General features: G+C 52.4%; 1 protein-coding gene across 4 annotated transcripts in view; it reads right to left on the bottom strand.

Annotated features, from left to right (window-relative positions):
• Slc6a11 (solute carrier family 6 member 11) overlaps positions 1 to 23,931 on the bottom strand; it is a 108,798-nt gene that overhangs the window by 19,255 nt on the left and 65,612 nt on the right. For all 4 annotated transcript variants that reach the window (XM_033759813.1, XM_033759814.1, XM_010631371.2 and 1 more), the window contains exons 7-8: positions 5,867 to 5,970; positions 2,724 to 2,848 (exon numbers count right to left, since the gene is read on the bottom strand). In XM_033759813.1, coding sequence (XP_033615704.1) covers positions 2,724 to 2,848; positions 5,867 to 5,970 — 229 coding nt within the window. The remainder of the gene's footprint in view (positions 1 to 2,723; positions 2,849 to 5,866; positions 5,971 to 23,931) is intronic.

A 23,931-nucleotide genomic window follows, 5' to 3' on the forward strand; every position in this document is an offset into this window, starting at 1 on the left:
TTTTTTTTTTTTTTTTTTTTTTTTTTTTGGTACTGGGGATCAAACTTGGGTCCTTATGCTTGAGAGACAGGTGATGGCACCATTGAGCTGAATTCCTGGCCCTAATCTCTGCCTTTTAAATGACAATTTTGGTTCATTTACATTTAATATAATCATTGGAATAGATGAGTTTAAGTCTACTATTTTTTATTTGTTTCCTTTGGGGCCTTATTGTTTCGTTTATTTCACTTTGTTTTACTCTGTTGTATTTTTCTTTCCTTCTTTGGGCTAAAAAATATTTTTTCATATTCAACTTTATTTCATGTATTGGCTTTTCAGCTCTACCTCTTTAATTATTTTCTAGGGTGCTGGGCCAATGATATGCATCTGTAATCTACTGAAGTCTACTTAGAGTTAATAACGCATTATTTTGCCCTTCTGCCACGCATCTGACACTGTCCACTTCTAATTATCATTCTAACACTCTCTGCCTTGACACAGACTTCAGGACTGAGTCGTACTGATAATTTAAAAAGGCAAATGGACCAAACATCCAGTTAAAAGGCAGAGATGATCAGAATGGGTATAAACACAAGACCCAGCCTCAAGCTGCGTGAACTCCCCTCCACCCCCCAGGACAGAACTAGAAAGCATCCAAGAGATGGGCTTTGGGACCTTCGAGGAGCTCAGCAGACCCCAGCACTGGGCTGGGAGCAGGACACAGTCTGTGCCTGGTGCCTTCTCTTCCTGGCTCAGTCTCAGAGCTGCCAGGACAGCCCTTGGAGCATGCTTGGGGCTATTTCACCACAGAACATTCCAATGGCCCTTCCTCACTGTGGCCACATATCCAGCTGAAACTCTCCTTAGCTCCAAATGGTGAGAACTCCTCAGGAGGGTCTTGCCTGCTTTATCCATCAGGGCCACAGACTAGGATCTCCTGTTTGGCACTGGGAGTGACACAGGCAGGCAAGGCAGAAAAGGCCAGATATGGGCTGTGCCACTAATGGGCTATATGACTTTGGATGAATCCCTTCACCTCTCTGAACTATGGGGGCCTCCTCTGTGACAGGCACTGGACAGCCCAGAGCTGCTGTGTGAATGGTGCCTTGGCATGAAGCCCAGAGCAGAGGCCCTGATAACCAAACTTGCAGAGAAGCTGGGAGTGTTTCATGGGTTACAGACCATGGAAACTTCAAACCCTGGGCCTGATGAGCAAATGAAGATCTACTTCGTGCATGTTTTCAGGAGACCATACAGCTGCTGAAACTCATGGTGGATCTGTCCCAGTCAAGGCAGGGAGCTGCTCCTGCCATGAACCGAGGGTTCCAGCCCACAGGTACCAAGGTCACACGACCCAGCTATCCATGCCCGGGGGCCCTGGCAGCACTGCTCCAAAGTGCTGCATGGGTTCAGATCGGACCTTCTCCTTTGTCAACAGCTCTGCATATTTCCACGATGAACACACTTTCCTTCTGAAACAAGGAAACAAAAGCCCAGAAAGATTCAGTCTTGGTGGGCTCCATCCCTCTTTACCATGGCTCCTCTCCTGCAACAGAAAGAGTGGCGACGTTGTGCGATACCTTCTCCCTTAACACCAGCGAGTGGACCAGCAGTTCCAGTATGGAGGTGAAAGGGATTCTGGGAGAAGCTTCTCCCCTATGGTGCTGTCCTCGGCGTGGGACCTCAGCCAGAACCAGATGGCCAGGTTGAAGTAAGTGACCTCAGCTCTCTCAGCCTGGGCTTCCTCATCTGTGAAATGGAGGTGGTTTTACTTTTGAGACAGGGTCTCCCTATGTAGCCCACCTCGAACTTGTGGTGATCCTCCTGCCTCAGCCTCCCGAGTGCTGAGTGCTGGAATTACAGGTGTAAAGCACCATGCTCTGCCAAAAGTGCCACTTCTGAGTGCCGAGTTGAGGCCCAAAAGAGAGAACATGGGAGACAGCTCCTGCCCGGCACCATCTCAGTGTTCTTGGGTCCGCTTGGGCCTGGCTCTGACACGTGTGATGCCCGGCTGGACGCTGCAGAGCTCGGTGTCCTCATTCCTCTGTGGGGCCACACAGGTGCTGCCTGGCGGAGGAGCAGACAGGAGCCCAGGAGGTAGGTACCCAGGAAAGGTCTTGGCAGACGTCCCATGCCACAGGACAGTGGGAGCCAATGGCACTTCCCTGCCTCCAGTCTCACCCTGCCTGCCAGTTGCCTGTGAATACTGACTATTCTTGCACTTTCTCATACACATGCAAGGTCTTTTCTCAGGACACAGGCAGGCACCACATAATCAAAGCAGGGCAGTTCTCATTCTTTCCCAATGGTACCCTGCCTGGGATGGGTGTGATACAAGCATGTCAACCCACACTTAAGGCTGAGCCCATGGTGACACTGCTCTGGAACAGAACACAGGGAGTAGAATGTGCAAAGGCCCTGGGGTAGAGGGAGGAAGGGATGACAGACCCCACAGGATGTAGAGTGACATGGGAGGAGAGATGGGTGGGCCACGCTCAGGGCAGTGTTGTGATAATACCACACTGCATGGTTCGCACAGACTGCAGCGGTGGAAGCAGGGAGGCCAGCGAAGGACTCCCAAAGCACGGGTGAGTGTGCCAGGGAGATGGAGGGGCTGGGGCACGAGACAGTGCCATGGTCACAGCAGGAAGGGGCCCGGGACAAACAGTGGGACCTGAGACCACACCCAGGACATGCAGAGCCCAGGCCTGCAGGCCCCCCACGCCCCGGCTCCGGTCACTCACCAGACTCGGCCACCTCGGCAATGGGCACGCCCTGCTCGTAGGCCATGAAGCCCAAGACTGAGAAGATGGCAAAGCCGGCCACAAAGCTGGTGCCGCTGTTCAGGCAACAGAGCATGACGCAGTCCCTGCGGGGACAAAGACGGGCCTGAGTCAGCGCCTGGCATCCTCCGCTGGGTGCCACGGACGACCAGGGAGGGGAGGGCAGGCACAGACGAGGCTCTGGAGGCTCAGAGAGGCTGGGTGGCCAGTGCAGGGCCACACAGCTTCTCCCCACTTCGAGAGGACAAGGTGGTCATGGGTCAGAGCACAGAGTGTGGGGTTGGGAGGCTGGCACGTGGGGGTGCAGATCTAACGAGGGCAGGAGAGGCGGACACCCATGTTCTTCTGGGTCCCCGGAAGGGGGAAAGCCTGGGGGTGGTCAGAGCCAGCAGGATGGAGCAGGGAGCTTTGGTGACGGACGGGGCTGTGCCTCCGGCAGGAAGAGCCCGTGTCGCATTTGGAGCTTGGTGGCTGAGCTGGGACTATGGGGACACCATCCTGGCCACACCACCCCAGCAGCATCTCCACACCCCATTGCCTTCTCTGCCTCTCTGTTCCCACTCGCCTGGCCTTGCCCCTCTTCCAGCAGCACACCAGGATGGAGCAGGCATAAAGAGAGCCACCTTACTGCCTCTTCTCCTAGCACCATAGCTTTTGTAATGCAACCAAAGGTTATGCTGATGTTGGTGACTCTGCCACTCTGCAGTAACCCCTGTGTCCTAAACCCCCACCCCCGCCCTGTGCTATCTGTCCTTTGGGCCCAGTCTCCCCTGCTGCAGAAGAGGTGTTTGGAAACAGCCCAACTGTCCATCAACAGGAGACTGCATAAAGAAGATGTGTTTTTTTAAATAAAATGGAGTACTACTCAGCCCTAAAGAATGAGAAACTAGGGACATCAGAGCTAGTGGATGCACATTAAGGCCATACTCTTAAGTGAAATGAATAAGTCACACAGGTGTGAACACCGAATAGTTTCTCTGGTGTGAAAAGTAAAAGTGTAAATAAGGATCAAAATGTATAACTGATACTGTGTAATAGGAAGAAAAGGTCTAAAGGAGTAGGGGAAATGGGAGGGGGAGGGAAAGGTAAAAAGGGGAAAGAAAAAATATGAGAAAAGGAAAAACATGGGAACAAAGTCCTCGTAAACAGGGAACGGTGGAGGGGTGCGGGGAGGGGAGTAGGGAAAAGAATGAGAACCGAGACCTGTCGTGTAGAGGTACAGGATCCCCGCGAGGAATGCGACTGTACTGCAGACCTAAAATGCACCAATAAACTTAATAAAGATTAAAAAGAAGAGGGGCTTGGATTGTCCGGGGGGCCTTGTGCAGATGGAGTCGTTTCTCGGGAAGCAGACGGTCCCACCCCGCTGACTCTGCTGCGGCCACGTGACTTGTTTGGGACCAGGAAACTAAGTGGATGCGACACCACAGGGGCTTGCGTTGTCACTCAGCTGGACTCGTCCCTCCATGCCCCAGAGCGGCCGCCTGTCAGCCTGGACCCACATGGCACACACAGCAGGGAGGGGGGGACCCGGGGCCAACCCCACCCGGCCCCCAGCTGCAGGGCAGCGCCCCAAGCTGAGCAGCAACCTCGGAGCCATAATAGCAACACGCGCCCGAGGCCCGGGGCTATTTGTTATGCAGCACCCTGGGACACTGGGTGACACATATGGTCCCCTTAAACGATGTTTCTGGCTCTGTGGGCACTGGCAGGGCTGATGGACCCGGGGATGTTACCTGCAAACCTGAATTTCCTCTGCTCCCAGGGGAGAGAAGCGTGTTCTCTGCAGGGGCTATGTTCTGGCACCCTCCCGTCCTGCTCTTTAGGGACGTGCCATGTGTCACCCGAAGGAGGACCCCAAGGCCCGAGGTCCAGAAACGGTCACATGGCCCAGCTGTCACCGATGCCCTGTCTGGGAGCTGAATGCAAACAACACAGACTCCCAAAGCCTGACCTCTGGACAACTGTCTCGGGCCTCACACAGGTGAGCGATGACTGTCCCTCATCACAAAACCCCTATCCTCCCACAGCAGCCTGTTAGGTGACCTCCTCGTACCCCAGAGGGGCGGACGAAGGGACAGAGAGGCAGGGGGACCTGCAGTCCCTTCCAGCCCATAACCTGCCTGCCCGTCGCCAGCGCGCCTGAAGCCCACGTAGCCTGCAGCCTGGTCACTCTGCCCACTCCCTGGCCGGCTATGTAATAGCGCTTTGAAGTCAGCAGGATGCTGAGCTGCTCGGGCGCCTGTTTCCGCTCTGCATCAGGAAGGCCCGTGCACAGGGCAGTGTGAACACAGAACACAAGTGGGCCTTGTGATGCTGCGATGTCCCCTGGGGGGCCTGCTGTCTCCCGCTGATGAGAAAGCAGGGAGAGAGAATCCCTGCCTTCGGGGAGCCACAGAGGCCAGTGCTTATCGCCACCTCGGCAGGCAGGAAGCACTGCCCCAGATGCGGGCTGGTGGCAAGCCTCGGCCCACAGCCGCGAAGGACGTGGCCATCCCTGGTGTGGAAGCCAGGAAGGCGGGGTGGGAAGCCAGCCGCCTCCAGGGACGCAATAGCACCGCCCTGCCCGAGCCAGCACAGGTGACAACCACTGTCTTGCTTCCTCACTAGAGTGGGGTGCAGTTGAGGACGCCCCTGGGGCCTCACACAGTGACAGCACGAGGCCATAGCAGTGATGGAACCTTTGCCCTTTGTGCATCTCAGTCTGGCCGAGGAGCTCAGGGCTCAGGCATGAGAGGCTGGGCAGCCCGGGGCAGCCACTGCAGGAGGCCAGGGAGCCTGCCAGGCCGGGGCCAGGTGGCAGCCCAGGCCGCAGGCAGGGCGGGTAAAGGACGTGAGGCAGAAGGGCGAGTGCTCAGTGCTGGAGGTTCCCGCCTGTGCCGCTTACTGGCCGTGTGGCTCTGATGCAGCCCTCTTCCTCCAGGGTACCCCAGACCATGCAAGGTAGCCGAGGCCGAGACCCCAGGGCGGATGCACCTGGCGCCTGCAGCTGACGCAGATCTGACCTAGGGCAGGTAGAGGTCGGCTGGGCCGCCTGTGCCCTCATGGGCGATCAGGATGTAGCAGGGCAGCAGGGGTAGGAAGCGGCAGGCCCGGCCGCTCACCTGTAGCAGTTGTTGTTGTAGTTGTTGTAGCTCCCCAGGGCAGTCAGGCAGCCCAGGCAGATGGCATAGGAGAAGAAGATCTGCGTCCCGGCGTCCACCCACACCTGCAGGCACAGGGCAGCAGGCAGGAGAGGCGGTCAGAGTCAGTCGGGGAGGGCTTGATCTCCCATGTGGCCCCCACCCTCCAAAGAAATGCACAAAGTGACCATCAAACTTCCTACCTTCTCATGACACCCGTGCACCCCATCCCCCTTTTTTCAGACGGGGTTTTGCTATGTAGTTCAGGCTGGCCTTGAACTCTCGGCAATCCTCCTGCTTCAGCCTCCTGAAGGCTGGGATTAGAGGCCTGTGCCACCATGCCTGGTTAAAGACCAATTTTCAATGGAACTATATTCTTGGGAACTACCTTCATTCACTAGAAAAGCCCTTAATGAACTCCAGAGTTTCCCAGAGGGTCTAGATAATAAAGAGCACACTGGACAGCCCAAATCTGGATATCCGGGTCCTTAGCTGAGCTGTGTGACTTGGGAAGTTGCTCAACCTCTCTGAGGTTCAGGGTTATCATCCACAAAGCAGGAAAGGAGCTTCTACCAGGACTGCTGGGAAGACTCATGAGAGGTACAGGTCTCTGGAGGGAGGAGTCACTTCTAAGCCCAGGCCTAGGCTCTTCCCTGGGATGAAGGCCACGGTTGCACTGAACACCCAGGAGGGGTTCAGGGCCCAGCAAGTCGTGATCAGCTTCCAAAACAGATCCCTCTGCTTCCCATGCAGCGCACATGGTAGCTACTGTCTGAGTCACCAAGTCGCCCAAGGACCTATGCCTCACAGGTCACACCAGCTTTCCTGGGGTCGCCTGGGTGCTCTCTGCACTCAGCTCCTGCAGTCACCAAGGAAAGTCTATTGCAAAACCCGACATGGCTCATGGGACTCGCACCTGGCATCCAGTGCCACCAGGGAACAGGGCCCCTCACGGCAGATGACACATAGCAGATGCTAGGTGAGAGCTGCGGCTGTGTGGGCACTGTGCCCACGGCATACGACGGTTCAGCAACCCTCGGCCCTCTGAAGGCTGAGGAGACCGAGGAATGAACAGAGGGCAGCAAGTGTCCGAAAACACCTAGCAAATCCACCGACACTTGCGGATACATGTTTACTTCCTCTCCGGCTTCAAAAGTCCTCTTCAAAAGTCTCCCAACAAAGCACTCTCTTCTGAGTCCTCCTGACAGAATAGTCTCTGTTTGATTACTGCCAGTGGCAGGGAGCTCACTACCACCCAACACAGCCCTTTCTTGTTTAGAGAGCTCTAGTAGAACATTTCTTTAAATGAGAAGAGCTCTCCCTTACTGGGTTCCTGACTTCAGGCTCACACAACCACAGTGTTCTCTTTCATGTGGAAGCACTTTACAGTTCAGGAGGAGCTGAGGCCAGGGAGACAGAAACATCCGGAAGAGCAGAAAGCCAGCTCCCAAGCACGACCAGATGCCATCATGCGGCACACAGGTGCTGGCTTTCCCTACTCTGAGCCCACCCATCTCTGGGGTCACAGATCTTCGCTGTTCCTATGCAGAGGCGCTTGATGGGGAGGCAATCAAAGCTACGTCAGCCACAGCAACTGGCCAGGGGTGAGCAAAGGAGGTGAGTCAGCCAGGGTCCTGTGACGTTGGCTAGAGCAATGGCAACAGGATGCCTTCTTTTTTCCTTTTCATTCATTCTTTTGTTTTCTTTTTTGAGACAGTCTTGCTAAGCAGTTCAGGCTGGCCTTGAACTCACTATGTAGCCCAAGTTGACCACGGTGATCTTCCTGCTTCAGCCTCCTGAGGGCTGGGATGACAGACTCGTGTCACTACACCCAGCGGGACACCTTCTTTTCTGATGGAGATGTTCAAATTACAAATTCTGGGAGCCATCATTGCCCACAGGGGAGAACTTGCCTGGGAATAAGAATCAAGACACTCTATAGGCAAGCAGAGTTGGGAAACAAGCAAGTCAGATCCTGGGGACATGACTTGAGTCCCTGGACCCAGCCACACCAGATACCAGTTCTCCAAGAACTTTCCACTTCAAAGGATCGTTGATGCAAATCAAACTGAAAACTTTCTGATGAACAGCAGTGTTAAGCTCTGACAAAACCCAGAGGGTATAAACCCTGATCCTTCTTCCATGAGTTGTGAATTATTGGTGGAACAGCACATACAAAACGCCTTTTGTGTGCAGAATCCTGGGCTAGGCTCCGGAGGAGGCGATGCGAAATTATACAGTGCCACACCTCTGTTCTCAGGCGAAGTAAAACATGCAGAAAACACGACGCCCAGTGCCTGGGAGAGGTGGGTGGTCGGGGAGAGCAACCCAAGAAGGCCTGGAGAAGGGGGCATGCCTTCTCCCTACCTCCTCTTCCCTCCTGACCTCTCCAGGAAAAAGCCTGTGTTTTCCATTATGTTGGTTACCACTACATCAGAATCTTTATGCAATATCCTAAGTTAGCCTTTTGTGGTAGCAGGGATTGAACCCAGGGCCTTTGCACTGAGCTACACCCCCAGCCTCCTTTTGATTTTTATTTGACACAAGGTCTCATTATGTTGCCCAGACTGGCCTTAAGCTTGTGATCCTCCTGCCATAGCCTCCCAGAGTGCTGGGATTACAGGTGTGATCCACCAGGCTGGTCGTCCAACCCCCTTCTTAAACACTACCTACTGTGAGCGATATTGAAGCCAGCCGGTAGCTTCTGTTTCCCTTTCTTCCCTTTCCTTGACTATCTACTTTGAGTAATTTCCCCTTTGCCCCCAGTTAATACTTCTAAGTCTGTCTGCGGACTGATTCTGTGCTGATTTTCATATCTACTCTCTACTTGTCCTTGATTGTTAACATACCAGCTCTATCTGCATTACCTAACACACAAGCATCATGTACTGTGTTAGTTCCCTTACAGCCACTAAGCACTGTGAATTCGACAGGTGACTAGAGACACAATGCTCACTGCCAGCCCTCAAATGAACACCTTTCCAGCCTATCTGGTTGTCTGTGCCTCATTCTGTAGCAAATGCTTTGGCAAAGGTGCATACGACATCATAACCACTGGACTCTTGCACGGGCACAATAGTCGGTTTGGGGCTTTCATCCTTGAGAGTCTGTGTGGCCGGATATGAAGTCTTAGGCCCCCTTTTCTTTCCCTGAGTCCCCGATGTGCTGTTGTATTGTCTTCTGGAGGCAAAGTGCTACTGTAGAAAAGCCTGATGCCAGTCAAATTCATTTCCACTTAAAATGCACTTCTTCTCGGTGTCTGAATGCCCAGCAGGGTTCTCCTCCTTCTTGGCAATTTTATTAGCCCACGTCTCTGTCCAGATGCAGCCTCAGAGACCTCTGCACATCCATGTTCTATGTAGCGTGACTCACCAGGGAACAGAAGCAACCTTGGCACTCACCAACTGATGATAAAGAAAATGTGGCCCGTGAACGCTGAGCAATACGATTCCACCTGAAAAGGAAGAACTCCTGTCATCTGCAGAAACACAGATGGATGCGCGGTCAGTATGTGACGTGGGACACGCCAGGCACGGAACGACCAGGGCTCTCACTCATGTGAAAGCTGAGAGCAGAATCGTCACAAGAGGCTGGGAGGGTGAAGGGAGGAAGGGCTGGGTACTGAGTAACAATGGGTACGAAGCCACGATGAGATGGCATTAAGGAGCTCCGGTGTGCACAGCAAGGTGACCACGACAGCAACAAAGTGCTGTGCATTTCGGTGTCTAGGAGAAAGCTTTCACCACAAAGCATAAATGTATGAGGAGATAGGAAAGTTTAACCCGATCTAAACATTACACAAGATATAGATAGATAGATATACCTCAAAATGGCACAAACTGCTCCATTAATATGTACAATTTTATATTTTTACATATCAAAAACAAATTTAAATAATGTAAGATCGAGTCTGTTTTATTTCAAGAGGGGGGAAAAAATCCCCAAATTATTGCTTCTGCATTTATTCTCTGCATTGCTTTGCTTTTTTCTTCAGGGTCTTGTGTGTGTGTTGCACCTTCTTTATCATCTATACTGCTGATTTCTTGTGTTCTCTTAAAAATCTCTGTTCATTTCTTTTCTGTCTTTGAGACAGGGTCTCTCTTTGTAGTGCAGGCTGGCCTCGAACTCACTATGAAGCCCAGGCTGGCCTCAAACTTGCAGCAATCCTCCTGCCTCAGCCTCCTGAGTGTTGTGATTACAGGTGTGCGACACCACACCTGGCCCTCTCTGCTCATTTCTGTCTCTTTACTTCACCCCTTTTTATCCTCTATTTATCATCTGATACTATCCAGAGTTGCTATTCGCTCTTTTATTCTGTCTAGTTACATTTTCTGAGATAGATTTCCTTTTATAAGCCGTCCTTCCTGTTAGCACTTTTTTTCAAATCTTCTTTTATTTTTTGTCTAACATGGTGAGATGTTCAGGAGACAGGTAGAAACTCCGTGGCTAAACACAGGTCTGGGCCAAAGATGGCGATCTGAAAGCCACAAGGGCTTTTGCAGTAACTCAACTTCTTCTTGCCTGGAGACCCAAACTTCCTCCACGAGTCTCTCACGTTGTCCACACGAGAGGAACTTGTGTTGACAGCAGCTTTCCCGAGACACAGGCTTGCTGAGCAAAGCGGGCTTGGAGCACACGCAGGGCTGCATTTCTTGTAAAATTCCCGAGAAGACCCCGAGCTGTGTCATCTCGCGGAGTCCACTTCCTGCCGCAGCAGACTGGTGTCGTGGTGCTCTCACCCACACAGGCTAGAGCTGTGTGGCAGGCCCGCTGCTGGCCTCATCCTCTGGTCCCAGAGAGCTGCCCTGAGTCAAGAGTGTCCACAAGGTTGTGCTGGGCCACACAGAGGCCCTAGGACTGCGGTGTTCAGCACGGTTCTGGCTTCTTTCTCAGCCCATGAAGCTGGTGAGTAGTGATGTGAGCCCTTTCCACTCTCTTGACCTCAGCACTCAACACTAGCTCCTGGCCCAGTCTTGGGGAGAGAGGAGCAGAGCACTACAGCCCAGGGGCCCAGGCCTAGAGCCTTGTTACACAGCCCCAACCTAGAAGGAAGAAGGCCTGGGAAATGTGGGTTCAATACATAAGCACCACAAAAAACAACGAAGATCTGGAAAGGAAGGGGCTCTTCCCACACCCCACTGGCACCGCGCAGGGAGTGTCACGTGGCAGTCACAATCCTGGGCCATGTCTTACAGCTCCGGCCTGCAAGGTGCCCATGCTAGGGCAGGACCTGTCCTGTCTGTCCCGGGAGCTGGAGGGAGGTGGAAGAGAAACCCTGTTTCTCTGCAGTATCCAGAGCAGCACAGGTACAAGAAGAAGCCTGGGGCAGAGCCAGGGTCAGGGCGGAGCTGAGCCAGACACGTGCACATCACTCTGTCCTGCATGGAAGCAAAAGTAAGAGGAGCCGGGCAGGGGGAGACACGGATCCTCACAATGACACCAGCAAGCCCGGGGCCCACGCCGGGCTCTGAGAAGCACTTTTCAAGTATAAAACTCGCTACACCCTCGCTGTCATGCTTTAATGCTCCAGTTAGCTTCGAGACAGCACACAGAGACTTATCCTCCCAGCACTCTGGAGGCTGAGGCAGGAGAACTGCCTCAGGTTTGAGGCCACTCTGGGATACATAGTGAGACCCCATCTCAGGAAAAAGAGGAGGGAGAGGGAGGGAGGGGGAGAGAGAGAGAGACAGAGAGAGAGAGAGAGAGAGAGAGTGAGAGAGAGAGAGAGATCCATACATTGGCCAACACGCGTTGCTTCTGGCTCAGGAAGAAAGGAATCTGTGACCCCTGTGTCCTCAACCTGGCTACCCTAGAGAGAACACTTGGAAACATGGCGCAGAGAGGAACTAAACGGAACCAGGCTGCTTCTGTCAGGTGCCTCAGGCTGAACCCTGTAGGGACTGAATGAAAAGGGGAAAAGCCTTGAGGTCAGCAGACCCATGGTGGAGCCATTCTTGTTTCCTTACTTGCTGTGCAACCCTGGGCAAATCTCCTTGCCTCTCTGAGCCTCAACTTCTTTGTCCATGAGAAAAAGACATAGGGACTGTAAAGTATGAGGCGGGTGGCTTGTGCCATCCCTTTAGTCTGATGTCACTGGGAGGCTAACGCCTCTCACCAGTACTGGTCCCACTGTGAGCCTCCCTCCTCACCGGGCAGCAGCCAATCCAGGTTCTGAGACCATAAATGCACAGTGCCCAATACTGCAGCAGGCGCACCACCTCCCAGAGAAATGCCAGAGTGTTGCAGCTCTGCAGCTCATGGCGTCCCAAGGACCAGCTACCAAGAGTCACAGAGGCCACAGACCCAAAAGCACGTGACGTTTTGGGATCCAGGAGCCCGACCGGGCCTGTTATTCCTCCTGGGGCACATGATCCACAGACTTTTCTGTCTTTGTTTTTTTTTTAGACAGACAGACAGACACATACACGCGCGCACACACACACACTTTTGTAAGTGGAGCCTTCCACTGAGGCGAAAACATAACTTATACGGCCTGGCAGAAAATGGCTGAATTAAGGTCTTTCTTCTAGCCTTTTATGTTGGGAAGGATTCTCAAAAGATTAAAAGTAGGTTAGGGGAATAATAAACCAGCTGTGTTTCCAGTGTGTACCTGACAACAGCTTTTGTGGGAGGAATAATTACATGAAAACCACTTCCTCCCCGGCCCTTTCTCAGCCACCCCCGGGGTTGCTAGGCACCCTGGCCCCTTCCCTGGCTAATGCTGCACAGGAGCTGGAATACAGTATGGCCTTTATGAGCCAGGGGAGTCCGGCCGTGGTGGCTTCAATGGGGAGAGGGCTTTGGGGGGACACCCTGGATATATTTAAATGCTAATGCTCCGGGAGGGGCAGGGCAGGGGACAGTGGTGGAGAGCCCTGTGCCAAGCCCTTCCCTGGGCAGCTCCCTGTCCCCCCACCTGCCAGGGAGTCACTGGGCTGAAGGGCGAGAGCCGCTCCGCCTGCACAGGAGCTTGGGTGTACGGGCTGACCCTGGCGGTCCCGCTGCGGGCAGGGACTGCAGGTCACTGCCACCGGGCCTCTGTCCAGGAGGTGGCATGGGAGGGAGCACGGGGGGAGGCGGGTGCTGGCTGGCCCGGGCACATGGTCATGACCTCTGGGACCTGGCATGGGACAACCCTAGGGCTGCACACGCCTCCCCCTCAGCCTGCTCCAGGGGCCAGAGCCCCTTTTACCAAAGGGCTCAAAGCACGGATGAGCTGTCCCCAGGCCATCCCGAGACTCTGGTTCCATTTAGGCCCAGGCTTGCCCTTCGGCGTCTCTCCAGGGTGCTGCTGGCACCGGGACAGCACAGTTGGCTGCTCACTCACTGCAGGATGTTTAGCCCCCAGCTCCCACGCCCCAAATGCTAGAGGCATCCTAAGCCACGGTGGCAGCCCACGTTGTACCCCGTCTGTTTCTAAGTGACCCCTGGGCTGTGAGCCACTGAGGCAGGGAGCCCGAGCTGGTCTTGCAGGCAGGGCTGTGGCACCCTGCTCCCCGGGACAGCTCCTAGACGGTCCCAGAGCAGAGCTTGTGCGTCACCTGTTAGCCCTGGGTACCCCATCCCCTGGCCCCACAGGTACCCTCTCCCCTTTCCCACCATGAGTCAGTTCAAGGGCACAGGGTAGGGTGGGGGAGCTGCCGGTCATGCTCAGTGCCCTCTGGGGTCTCAGGCAGCATGCCGTGCCGTCTACAGGCAGGACTTCCTGGGAGAGGAGGAGGAGGAGCAGCGTGCCTCCTCGTGTGTCTGTCCACAGACACTTGCTATGTCTGGGGCAGGGCCGGGACTTTCACCCCTGTCTTCACCATCGCCTGGTGGCTCTCTGCACAACATCTGGCCAATGAGCACCCAAGGAATAGAGGGCACTGCACACAGCTGCGCAGTCTCCAGCATGTTGAAAGGGAGGCTTCCAGGTGGACACAAACCCCTAACTAACAAGGTCAGGTGGGGAGCTTGCTGCATGAAGAATCGGGACACCTGGGTCCCCTTCCAGCTTGCCCTGAAGTTCCTGCATATTCACCCCAAAATTCTTTCCTCCTTGTCTTAAATTCCAAGTCTATAAAATGCAGACACTGAACCAGGTGTCATGGTGCACACCTGTAACCCTAGCACACTGCGAGGCTGAGGCAGGAGGATTGCAGATTCCAGGTCAGCCTGTGCAACTCAAAATAACAAATAAAAAATGTCGGGGATATAGCTCAGTACTGGCAAACACGCGACATGCTCAGACCATCCCCATACCTGCCCACAGCAAGACCTCGCTCTCTGCTCTGGGTCCAGCTACAGGGAGACTGCTCTCAGCAGTTTGGAGGCAGTGAGCAAGTTGAACCCTAAAGGATGACTTCTAGCCCGGACATCTGGGCAAGGATATACTCTAGGGTCGACTGGGCCTGTTTCACCGAGGAAAGCCCCGAAGTGCACAGAAGACATGGAACAAGCTCATGGCCCACGCTAGGCACAGATATAGAATCAAATGCATCAGAGAACTTTATGAAGGGAGGAGGAGGAGGAGGAGGAGGTTGTCATACACACGGAAAGCTCCTTTTTCCACAGGAGTTTTTGTGCCGTAACTGGCCTGGGAAGCTGGAAGGAAGAAGCGTGTCCTCACATGAGGCATGTGCAAAGGCCCGGGGACTGTGAAGGGAAGGGCTGTGTGAACTTCTCAGCAGGAACACCTCTAAGCAAGCGTTCCACGGAATTCCCAGGGTTGTGTTTTATTATTCATTACTCTTTGGCTAGAAGCTACTCAAAGTTCCCAAGTAGGAAAATGACTTTGGTAGCCACAGCTGTATGCTACTCCATTCCATGCAGAATTGAATTCTGACAGTGAATGGGAACCTGCTCAAATTTCTGCCCCAAGAATCTTCTCAGAGATCTGTATTGGCCAGGCAGTGGGGACTGTCACCGTCAACAAAAGAACCATCTTCTTCCCAATTGAGAGTCCAGCCTTGGAGTGAGCACCTGTTGCTGGAAGTAACCAAGAACAGCTGGGGTTGCAGGTGAGCAAATTCCTGCACTGCACTGGAAGTCAGGGTGGATGATATGGGAGTATTCTGCTGCTATGGAGTTTGGTGGTCACAGGCCTACTCCCCCAATACATTTTCTGAGCACTCCACGTGTGCCAGGCTGGGGAAGACAGAGGTAACAATGACCCCATGTCCGGCTCAGCGTCTTGGAACCCCACAAATACATCAGGGAAAAGGCGCTCAGATGGTGCCATGCCTGGACACAGGAGGAGAAGGTGGGGGACACAGCACCTCTGCGAGGGCCCTTGAGAGTCCCGGAAGCGCCCTGTGAGTGTCTCGGGATGCGGGGTATCCTTGGCTGTAATGGAAGGACAGCCCCCTCCGGTCCTTGGACACTTATGAGACCAAGGCCAACTGTCATCAGCCCTCAAGCCACAGATGACACCCAGAAACCCTCAGAAGCGGCCCCGACTGCTCAGGGAGGAAAGGTGCATTCCAGATCTCCCTGGCCCCAGTCCTTGCTTCTTTTAAAATATGTTCCAAATTATTTTATTTTACACATACTTTGATAGCTACTGTAACCTATGGTCCTGCTGATTTTCAAGTCTAGGTGTCCTTTGGTATCTGCGGGTACCACAGCAAGGGTGCCTGAGTCCCTTGCACAGCACGGCGTGTACCCAAGCGTATGGAGCCTGAGCACATCCTCCAGGAAACCTTAAATCATCTCAGTGACCCAGGACCCCTGACCCAGTGTCCAGGCTCTGGAAAGAGTTGTCATACTGTGTTCTTTAGGGAAGAAGGATTAGGAAAAGCAAGTCTGTATGTGTTCAGTAGGGATACAAGTTTTTATCAGACATTTTCAATCCAAGGTTGGTTTAATCTGTGGGTACAGAACCCCAGTTATGGAAGAGCCCAGGCGGCACGGAGCTGACCACATTTAACACACACTGCTGGTCCCTAGGTCCCTGAACCATATTCTTCCTGTCACCTGAAGCCACACCCCTTTGGTAAGACATCCACCTCTGGCAACCACCCCTCTGCTCTGGGCTTCTGTGAGCTGGACTTTTCAGGCTCCCTGCCTGCGATCCTCTAGATTGGTCTTGCTGTGCCTGTCTGCAGCTCTGTCTGTCCTCTTCCAGGTGACTGCCACCCTCTCCAGCAGCTGGCCCATGTTTCTTCCCTAGCTCCCCGGTCTTGCCCAACCCTGCCTGGCACCCGAGGGACCTTGTGGCTTGAGGACGGAGACCTGCCTGCCTCCTCCCGTGGGCTGCTCTCCTTCCTGCTCAAGTCTTCACCTGACTCCAAGGTCACACTGCCACCTGCTCACAAAGCCTGTGCTCTGCTCACCTAGAGAGCTGAGGTGATAGCTTCCAACCAGCAAGCTGACCTGCAGCAGGCAGCCCAGGGTGCCTAGGACAGAGAGCAGGCTCAGGGTGGCCAGGACCGAGATATTGGGTGCAGTGGTGTGCATAAGTTCCAGGTCAGGAACAGGAGTTCTGGGGACCTCTGGGGACGAGTGGGAGACCTGAAATGCTGGCCCCCGCAGTCCTTCCCAAAGGACATTCACGGACACTGTGGGCTCAGTCCGGGGGCAAAGCCACCACGAGTGAGTGGCCTGCATCCTCAGTCCTTGTACCTCCCGCAGGAGCTCCCACGGCTGTGGCTCAAGCAGTAAAACCATGGACAATGATTTAAAAAATACATCAAGAGAGGAATGCTGACGTGTGTGCGTGTGTGTGTGTGTGTGCATGTGTGTGTGTGTGTGTGTGCGCGCGCGCACATGCGTGCATGATGATTTCTACAGTGCTGGCCCAAACGTGTCAGGAAACAACATGAAAGGGATGGAGAGAAGACTGGAGAGGTCTGCGGTGAGGCAATGTGGAGATGTCAGGGATAGAACCCAGGGACAGGCAAGCGGGTGCCCCCTGTGCCATCACACAGAGGCAGCAGCTGGGGGTCCATCCCAGGGGTGGGGACTGGCAGGCTCCTCCGGGGAGGATAAGTCACACCCGACAATGGAAAGGGTGGGGCTCCCCAGAGACATGCTGGTGCCAAGACACAGGCTTTGCGCCCCAGAATGCATGTTTGTGGCAGTGGGGGAAACGTAGGGAGACTGCCTTGCCCAGGTGATGCCAGGAGTGCCCAGCGTTCCAGCCCCTGACCAGAAAACCTAGGGGTTTCCAGACTCCTGTCACCTCTTCCTTGACATCACAAGCCCACTATCCTCTGCCTGCAGGTTGTGGGTTCTCAAGCCTCCCCCTCAACCACAGATCCCTTTGGGATGAGATGGAGCAATCTTCCAGGGAGAGACAAGGAGTGAGGCATGAAAGGTGCACGTCTTGGCCCACCAGTCTTGCCCTGCACAACTTCATAGATTTATTTTGCAATCTGTCTCTGAAACATTCACTAAAGAAGCCCACGTCTATTACTTATTTCCTCATCTGTCTTTCTCAGGGAACGCCTTTCTCACTTGCCTTCTCCAGCTCTGCCATCTGTTTGGAGATTTAAACAATTATTATGGTATTCACCATCCTACACTGGAGCAAAATTCTGAGAGGACAACCATGCACTACACAAACATTTAATGAGCAGCTACTATGTGCCAGGCAGTACATAAGCCACATGAGGGAAGTAGAGTCAAAGAAGTTGTCTGTGTCTAAAGGGTTGGACCCCTTGGGTGACTGGTGAAGTGTGGCCAGGATCCACAGGAGGCTACCATACATTTGCTTAGTATGACATTCATCTGGCCCTTCCCCTACCTGCACTGTGACCTTGAGAAATCTTGATGCGCTGTCATCTATAACCTCGGAGACACTTTCCCCCTCGTAGATGGGTTTATGCTATAAAAACAGTTGCCTGACCACTGAGGCATCATCTCTTTTCTCTACGCCTCATGTCACCTTGCATTAGTAGGACAAATACAATGGCCAATGTGAACTTCCTGTCCACGGGGAAAGGTAAGAGTGGGAGAGGAACCTAAAGGTCCTTGGGAGTGAAAAGATTGAAAACGGCGATTTTATTCAAGGCCCTTGTCTTATTGCAGCGGGAAATCTGCTCAGGGAGGGACAGGGAGTGTTCAAGGTCAGCAAAGGAGCAGATCCCCTGACTCCAGCCGGGGGCTTCCAGCATGCCACACTGCCTGCTGGGGTGGGTCACAGGCCGCGACCAGGGTCTGCAACTTTGGTGGCTGAGCTGTAGCCCCAGCCGCTGCCTCAAGGAACATCACGAACGCTCCCATCAAGGAGCGGCTACGCCTGACCTCTCCGCAAACATCCAGCAGGATGTGTGTGCCCTGCAGGCCTTTCCAGCACTCGGCTTGAGTATGAGAGGCGAGAGAAGTAGGACAGGAGGTTCACACGCCAGTGAGTTTTCACAGAGGAGGACATCAAATGTCACAGTCTCGGCAAACAAGGGCATCAAAGTCCCTTCATTTCACTGCTCTCAGACAGAAGCGACCCTTGCTCTCCCACAAAATTGTGCTGGGTCAGAAACCATCAGGACAGAGGCATCTGCAGAGCATGGGTCCTTTGAACCTCGGAGCACTAGCAGGAGCCAGTCATGGCCTCCTGATGGAGAGAACTACATGCTCCCCTGCACCTGACCCTACCCAGCGCTCTTCCCTACGTGCTGCACACTTGAAGCTTTTCTCTGCCTTCCGCTATGAAGATGGAAGCCCAGAGAGGCTGTGCGACCTGCCCAAGGCCACCAGGTCACTGAGTCAGGGCCTAAATCACAGGTGAAGAAACATTTAAAAAGGCTGACTGGTGTCTCCACAGCAGCTCCGCCTCCTAGTCCAGGGCTCCACCAGCCGTGGCTGGGGATTAGCTGTGCCCTTGCTCTGGGATGCAGCAACTCATCCGCAGTGGAGCACCTGGCCTGGGATCTGGGAGCCCCAACTTGTCTAAATAGCAAATAAATGAAAAAACTCTTGATGTTTTGTGTGTGTGTGTGTGTGTGTGTGTGTGTGTGTGTGTGCAGGAGGCATGGAAGGTATCTTGATAAGTAGAAATCCACACTATGAGTAAGAAGCAAGTTCACTGTCAAAGATATAATGACGGACATGAAATATGAAATCATTGCCAAAGACATACGACTTTCCAGGGAAAACTGAGCAGCTGATAGGAGCTTGGTGACAGGGAGGAGGCTCCCTTACTATTAATTTGCTCCCTCAGTATTTTTAGCACATATGCTCAAGAGCAGCAGATAAAGGAAGCAAAAGCTGAGGGTCGGAAATATTTCATGGGAAATATAGAAGACACGTCATTATGATAGATAGTCAGCATTTTAAATTCATGGCTTGGCTTGAAAGGATGATAGAAACTTCTTCCAGATGCCAGGAGTGTGAGGGTCAAAGTCAGAAATCAAGGCACAGACCCAGCAACCCATGGGGACACAGGAACAAAGAGAACCTGAGAGGCTGGGGTCCAAAGGACTTCCCAAAGACAGTCGGGACAACAGGCTCCCGGCACGGCATGGCTGAGGTGGAGGGTCAACTTGACTGGCTTTGGGATTTGCCCTAGGGATTGGTGGGGCCTAGACAGTGTCTGGGTGGGTCACGGAAGTGTGACATGGGGGTCTGTATCATGTCCCTTATCCCTTCCTCTCGGGCACTGTCCCACTGCTCTGCTTCTTGGCTGCAAGGAACCAAGCATCTTTGCTCTGTCTCTGATGTTTCTGCCTCGGAGCCATCTTGCCATGGGTCAAACCCATGAACAAGTTAAGCCTTTCTTCCTTTAAATTGTAGGTCTTGGGTATTTTGTCTCAGTGATGGGAAAGCTAAGTAATACACAAAGCCAAATGGGACTGTGGGAGAGCTTGGAGCCAGAAAGGAATTGTTCTATCATGAATGTTCAGTTAAAAAACCACCTCACAGCTCAGGACTCAACATGGAAGTTCTGGAAAGGGTACACTCTGGCTTGTATGAGTGTTCTCCTAAAGTCTGTGTTAAAGTTCTCATCCCTAGGGTGGCACTGTTGGCAGGTGGTGGAACCTCTGATAAGTGGGCCTAGTGGCAGATTCTCAGTTCACTGAAAGTGCAAGGGCATTGGTGACCTCTCTCTCCATGTCTGTCTGCTTCCTGATTCATGGTGTAAGCAGTTGGCTGTACCACACAATCTCACTAGGATAGGCCACCTTCCAGGAGGTCTAGAGAAATGGGGCCAATTAATCTTAGATGGAAACCTCTAGAACTATTAGTCAAAACAAACCCTTTCTCTTTATAAGTTAACTGCCTCAGGTATTTCATTACAATAACACAACAATGACTAACACAAGTTATAATCTCACACTAATCCACAAAATAGGCACTAGAATTCAAGATGCAATTTAAAACTTCCCATCCTGGAATTCCATACCCAGCTAAACTACCACTCAAGAGCAATAGTAAAATAAACATTTTTCAGAGATACACAAAGAGCTTAGTTCCTCCAGACCCTTGACGAAAGAGCAACTAAAGGATATATTTCAACAAGAAGGAAACTTAATCCTATAGAAAGGAATTAAAATAAAAGGAATTAAAAAAAGAAATTGGTAAATCATGCTGTAAAATCTAAGTATTAACTCTTAATCAGTACTAAGACAGAGTTGAAAATTGGATGCCAATAATAAAGATGTTGAAGGGAATGTGGAATTGGGAGGGAAATGTGTGCTCTGGATACTTTTTCTTACTCAGAAAGAGGATGAAGCTAGTCCCAGCCACAGTGGCTGAGTAAGGAGCCACATCTCCCAATGTTCCTGGCACTCAGGAGAAGACCCCTTCTTCTCAGCCTGATGCCAATGCCACTACATGCCCAGCCACCACTGCCTCTGCCAAACCTCACAGTGGACCTGTGTCATGGCCCTTCCTGCCAAGACAGTTGGGGCCACAGCTCTGGTCCTACCTCTCCTACAAGCATTCTGAAACTCCATGGCAATAAGCAGGCCCCTGATGGGAAGAAGAAAGACTCGCACAAGGTCTGACAGCACTGCCTTCAGGGGGCCATGGTGCAATCTGAATTCTATCTTCTACAGAGGGCTCTGATCTTTTTCTCTCATTTCTCTAAAGCACCACTGTACAGGAGAATTTTCTGCAATGACAGAAATGTTCTGTATCTATGTTCCTCAGTGCGGTGGCCCCTAGCCACATGGGGCCATTGACAGTCTGAAATCTGACCGTGGAGAATGAGGAACTGAACTATACCTTTTACTAATTTCAGTTAGTTAGAAGTGAAATAGTTACACATAGTTGGTGACTACTGTGTTGCTCACCGTGGTTCTAGAGCACGGGCCTTCCTTCCTGGGACCTATTCCATTCCCTATACTGGAAGCCCTGTGATGATTCTCTGCTTCCTTCCACGCTAGTAGTGGCAGTGAGGATGGGGGGGGGCAGCACTCAGGAAATCCTTCTTGCATGGCCTGCTTGGCCCCAGGACCCTGCCTCCTCAGACAACAGACCTCACTGCTCTGTCAACCAGGCCTCAGCCTGCCTGGAATAGTCTCTTCTTTAACCAAAGCTCCCCAAACTTTCGCATGTGTACAAATTGCTAAAATGAAGGTACTACCCAGCATTTGGGATTTGGGATGGGGATAAGGGTCAGCACATCTGATGTGTTCCCAGAGAAGTCTGGTGCTGCTGGCCTGGAGGCACTCTGAGTAGTGAGGTTGGAGTGAAAGGAGTCAAGGTGGAAAGGCTGCAGGCTTTGAGTTCAATCATTCTATGTTCTGGAGGTGGCAAAACTAAAGAGGCTTCAGGAAGTTCAGGAGGAGGGAGAGATGCACAGGGGACCAAGGGTTGTGTGGCACTATGGCTATGGCCTTTACATGTTTATCAAAATCCCAGAATGTCCAATACGAAGAGTGAACTCTAATGTAAAATATGGATTTTAATTCATAATAATGTACCAAGATTGGCTCTTTAACACTAACAGTAACTGGGAGAAAGCAGGGGTGGGTGGTATGAGGGGGACAGGATATTCTACTATTTGTTTTCAATTTTTCTGTAAATAAAAACTGCTAAAAAATAATAAGAGGCATTCATTCAAAACCACAAGCAACATACACAATGCACATTTTATGTAGCGTTTGGGGGGAGGGAGGGTCAATTACAAACTCCTGTCCCAGAAGACAGAAACCACGTCCCACCGACCCACTCCGCCATACTCCCACGGTGCCCAGCAAATGTCTAGCAGGAGTGGATACTGGTGCACTGCTGTTGATTTGTTTAAAAAGCAGAGCCTGGCACGAAGCCTGGCACAGAGCAGGTGCTCCATAAATATTTTCTGCATGAATTAACATGTGGCAGGATTTCTAACAAAACAGCCCGTCTGGAAGTCCTTGGAGACAGGCCCTGGGCTGGTCGTCTGTGGTGTGCAGCTGGCTCACCGCTACCCCACGGCTCCCGCCAGCCCCTGCTACCCATGGTGACATCTCTCTCCCCTGGAAGACTGCGAACTCCCACAGTGGCTGAGCTCCAGCCACAGCCACCCACGACGCCACAGCTGGTGGGCTCCCTCTCGTAGCCTCCACCCTCAGCCAACAGACTCCTCCTTTCTCTGCCCTCAAACCCGCACTCGTTTGCTCTGTGCCTCCCCTTCTTTTCTCTTTCCCCCAAGCTCACTCTACTCTCTCATTCTCTCTGCACCCTCGGAGAAGCTTCCACACACTGCTTCATCTAACCTTGCAAAGCCTGCATGGGAGAGAAGGCAAGACAAAGAGAGGAAGGACACTGTGTCCTCTAGAAACTCAGAGAGAGCGAGACTCCTGCTCAAGGCCACACAGCAGAGAGTGGAGGAGAGAAGAGGTTCACACTCAGTTCTGTTGACGCTGAAGCTCATTACTGTTGCTTCCCAGTGCTGCTGAGCCTCCCTCCTCCCCGAGTAATCTTCTAAAATCACACTCTCTTCACACCAATCAAGCTCTTCCTCGGAAGCATTCAGCATCTCCCCACAGACTGTGGGATGAAGTCTGAGCTCTGGCTTGGCTGCCAAATGCCCTGATCAGGGCCTCAGCCTGCTGTGTGGACCTGACTTCTTGTGGTGAATGATCACCAAATCCACCTTGGAGCTACAACGAACTCTGGCCCTTTCCTGCACACAGGCACTTTCCTACTTCTGGCTTTGCCTCTTCTGAACAACCTTCTCTTCCTCAGCCTTCAGGGACTGAGTCAAAGACTATATGTTTTATAATGTCTTCTCCAGGACATGTGACTGCAAATAATTTTATTCTCCTCTGTTTCTTTTCTTTTACCTAAACCATAATACGCATCCACCCATCAGTTCATCCACTTATCTGCCACCTACTCATCCATCTCTCCATCTGCCTCACTACAGTCTATTCATCTACTCATCATCCACCATCCATCCATCCACCCACCTATCCACCATCTATCTATTCATCCACCCATCCAGCGTCTAGACACCTATCACCTATTCATGTACCCATACATCTCTCCATCTGCCTACCCATGATCTACTCATCTACCCATCTATCTGCCTATCCACCATCCATCCACCCACCCATCCATCCATCCACCTACTCATCATCTATCACTCACCTATGTCCATCCACCATTTATTCACCAACCTATCCATCACCTATATATCCATCCATCAATCGCTTCATTCATCTATCCACCATGTATTTATCTACTCATCCATCCAACCATTCACCTATCTACCATCTGTCTGTCCATCCACCCATCCATCCTTACTGACCAGGTCACCAGAAGACTCTGTGCTAGGTGCAAGGGGACCCACAGTGGACAAGAGAGACAGATCCCTTGTTCACAGGGGGCTGACACTAACTAAGGAGACTCACGGCAACCTTGTCAACAAACACATAAGATTACTTCGGGTCGTTATCAGTCATTGGATAAAACAAAACAGGGATCTGTTGGAGTCATGGGGTTTGGTGGAAATGTTGAAGCTCATTCAGTCAGAGGTGACCTAACACTGGAGCTGAGACCTGCAGTATCTGTGAGGGAAGAGAGACCCAGTCAGGGCCTTGTGGTGGAAACAAACCCAGTATGCCCAAGGCCATGTGGGAAAAGGGCCAGGCCACAGAGGGTTCCTCAGCTATGCAAATATATATATATATATAATATAT

The sequence above is a fragment of the Fukomys damarensis genome, unplaced genomic scaffold (genome assembly GCF_012274545.1).
Source record: "Fukomys damarensis isolate Sample0158 unplaced genomic scaffold, DMR_v1.0_HiC HiC_scaffold_37, whole genome shotgun sequence".
NCBI lineage: Eukaryota > Metazoa > Chordata > Mammalia > Rodentia > Bathyergidae > Fukomys > Fukomys damarensis.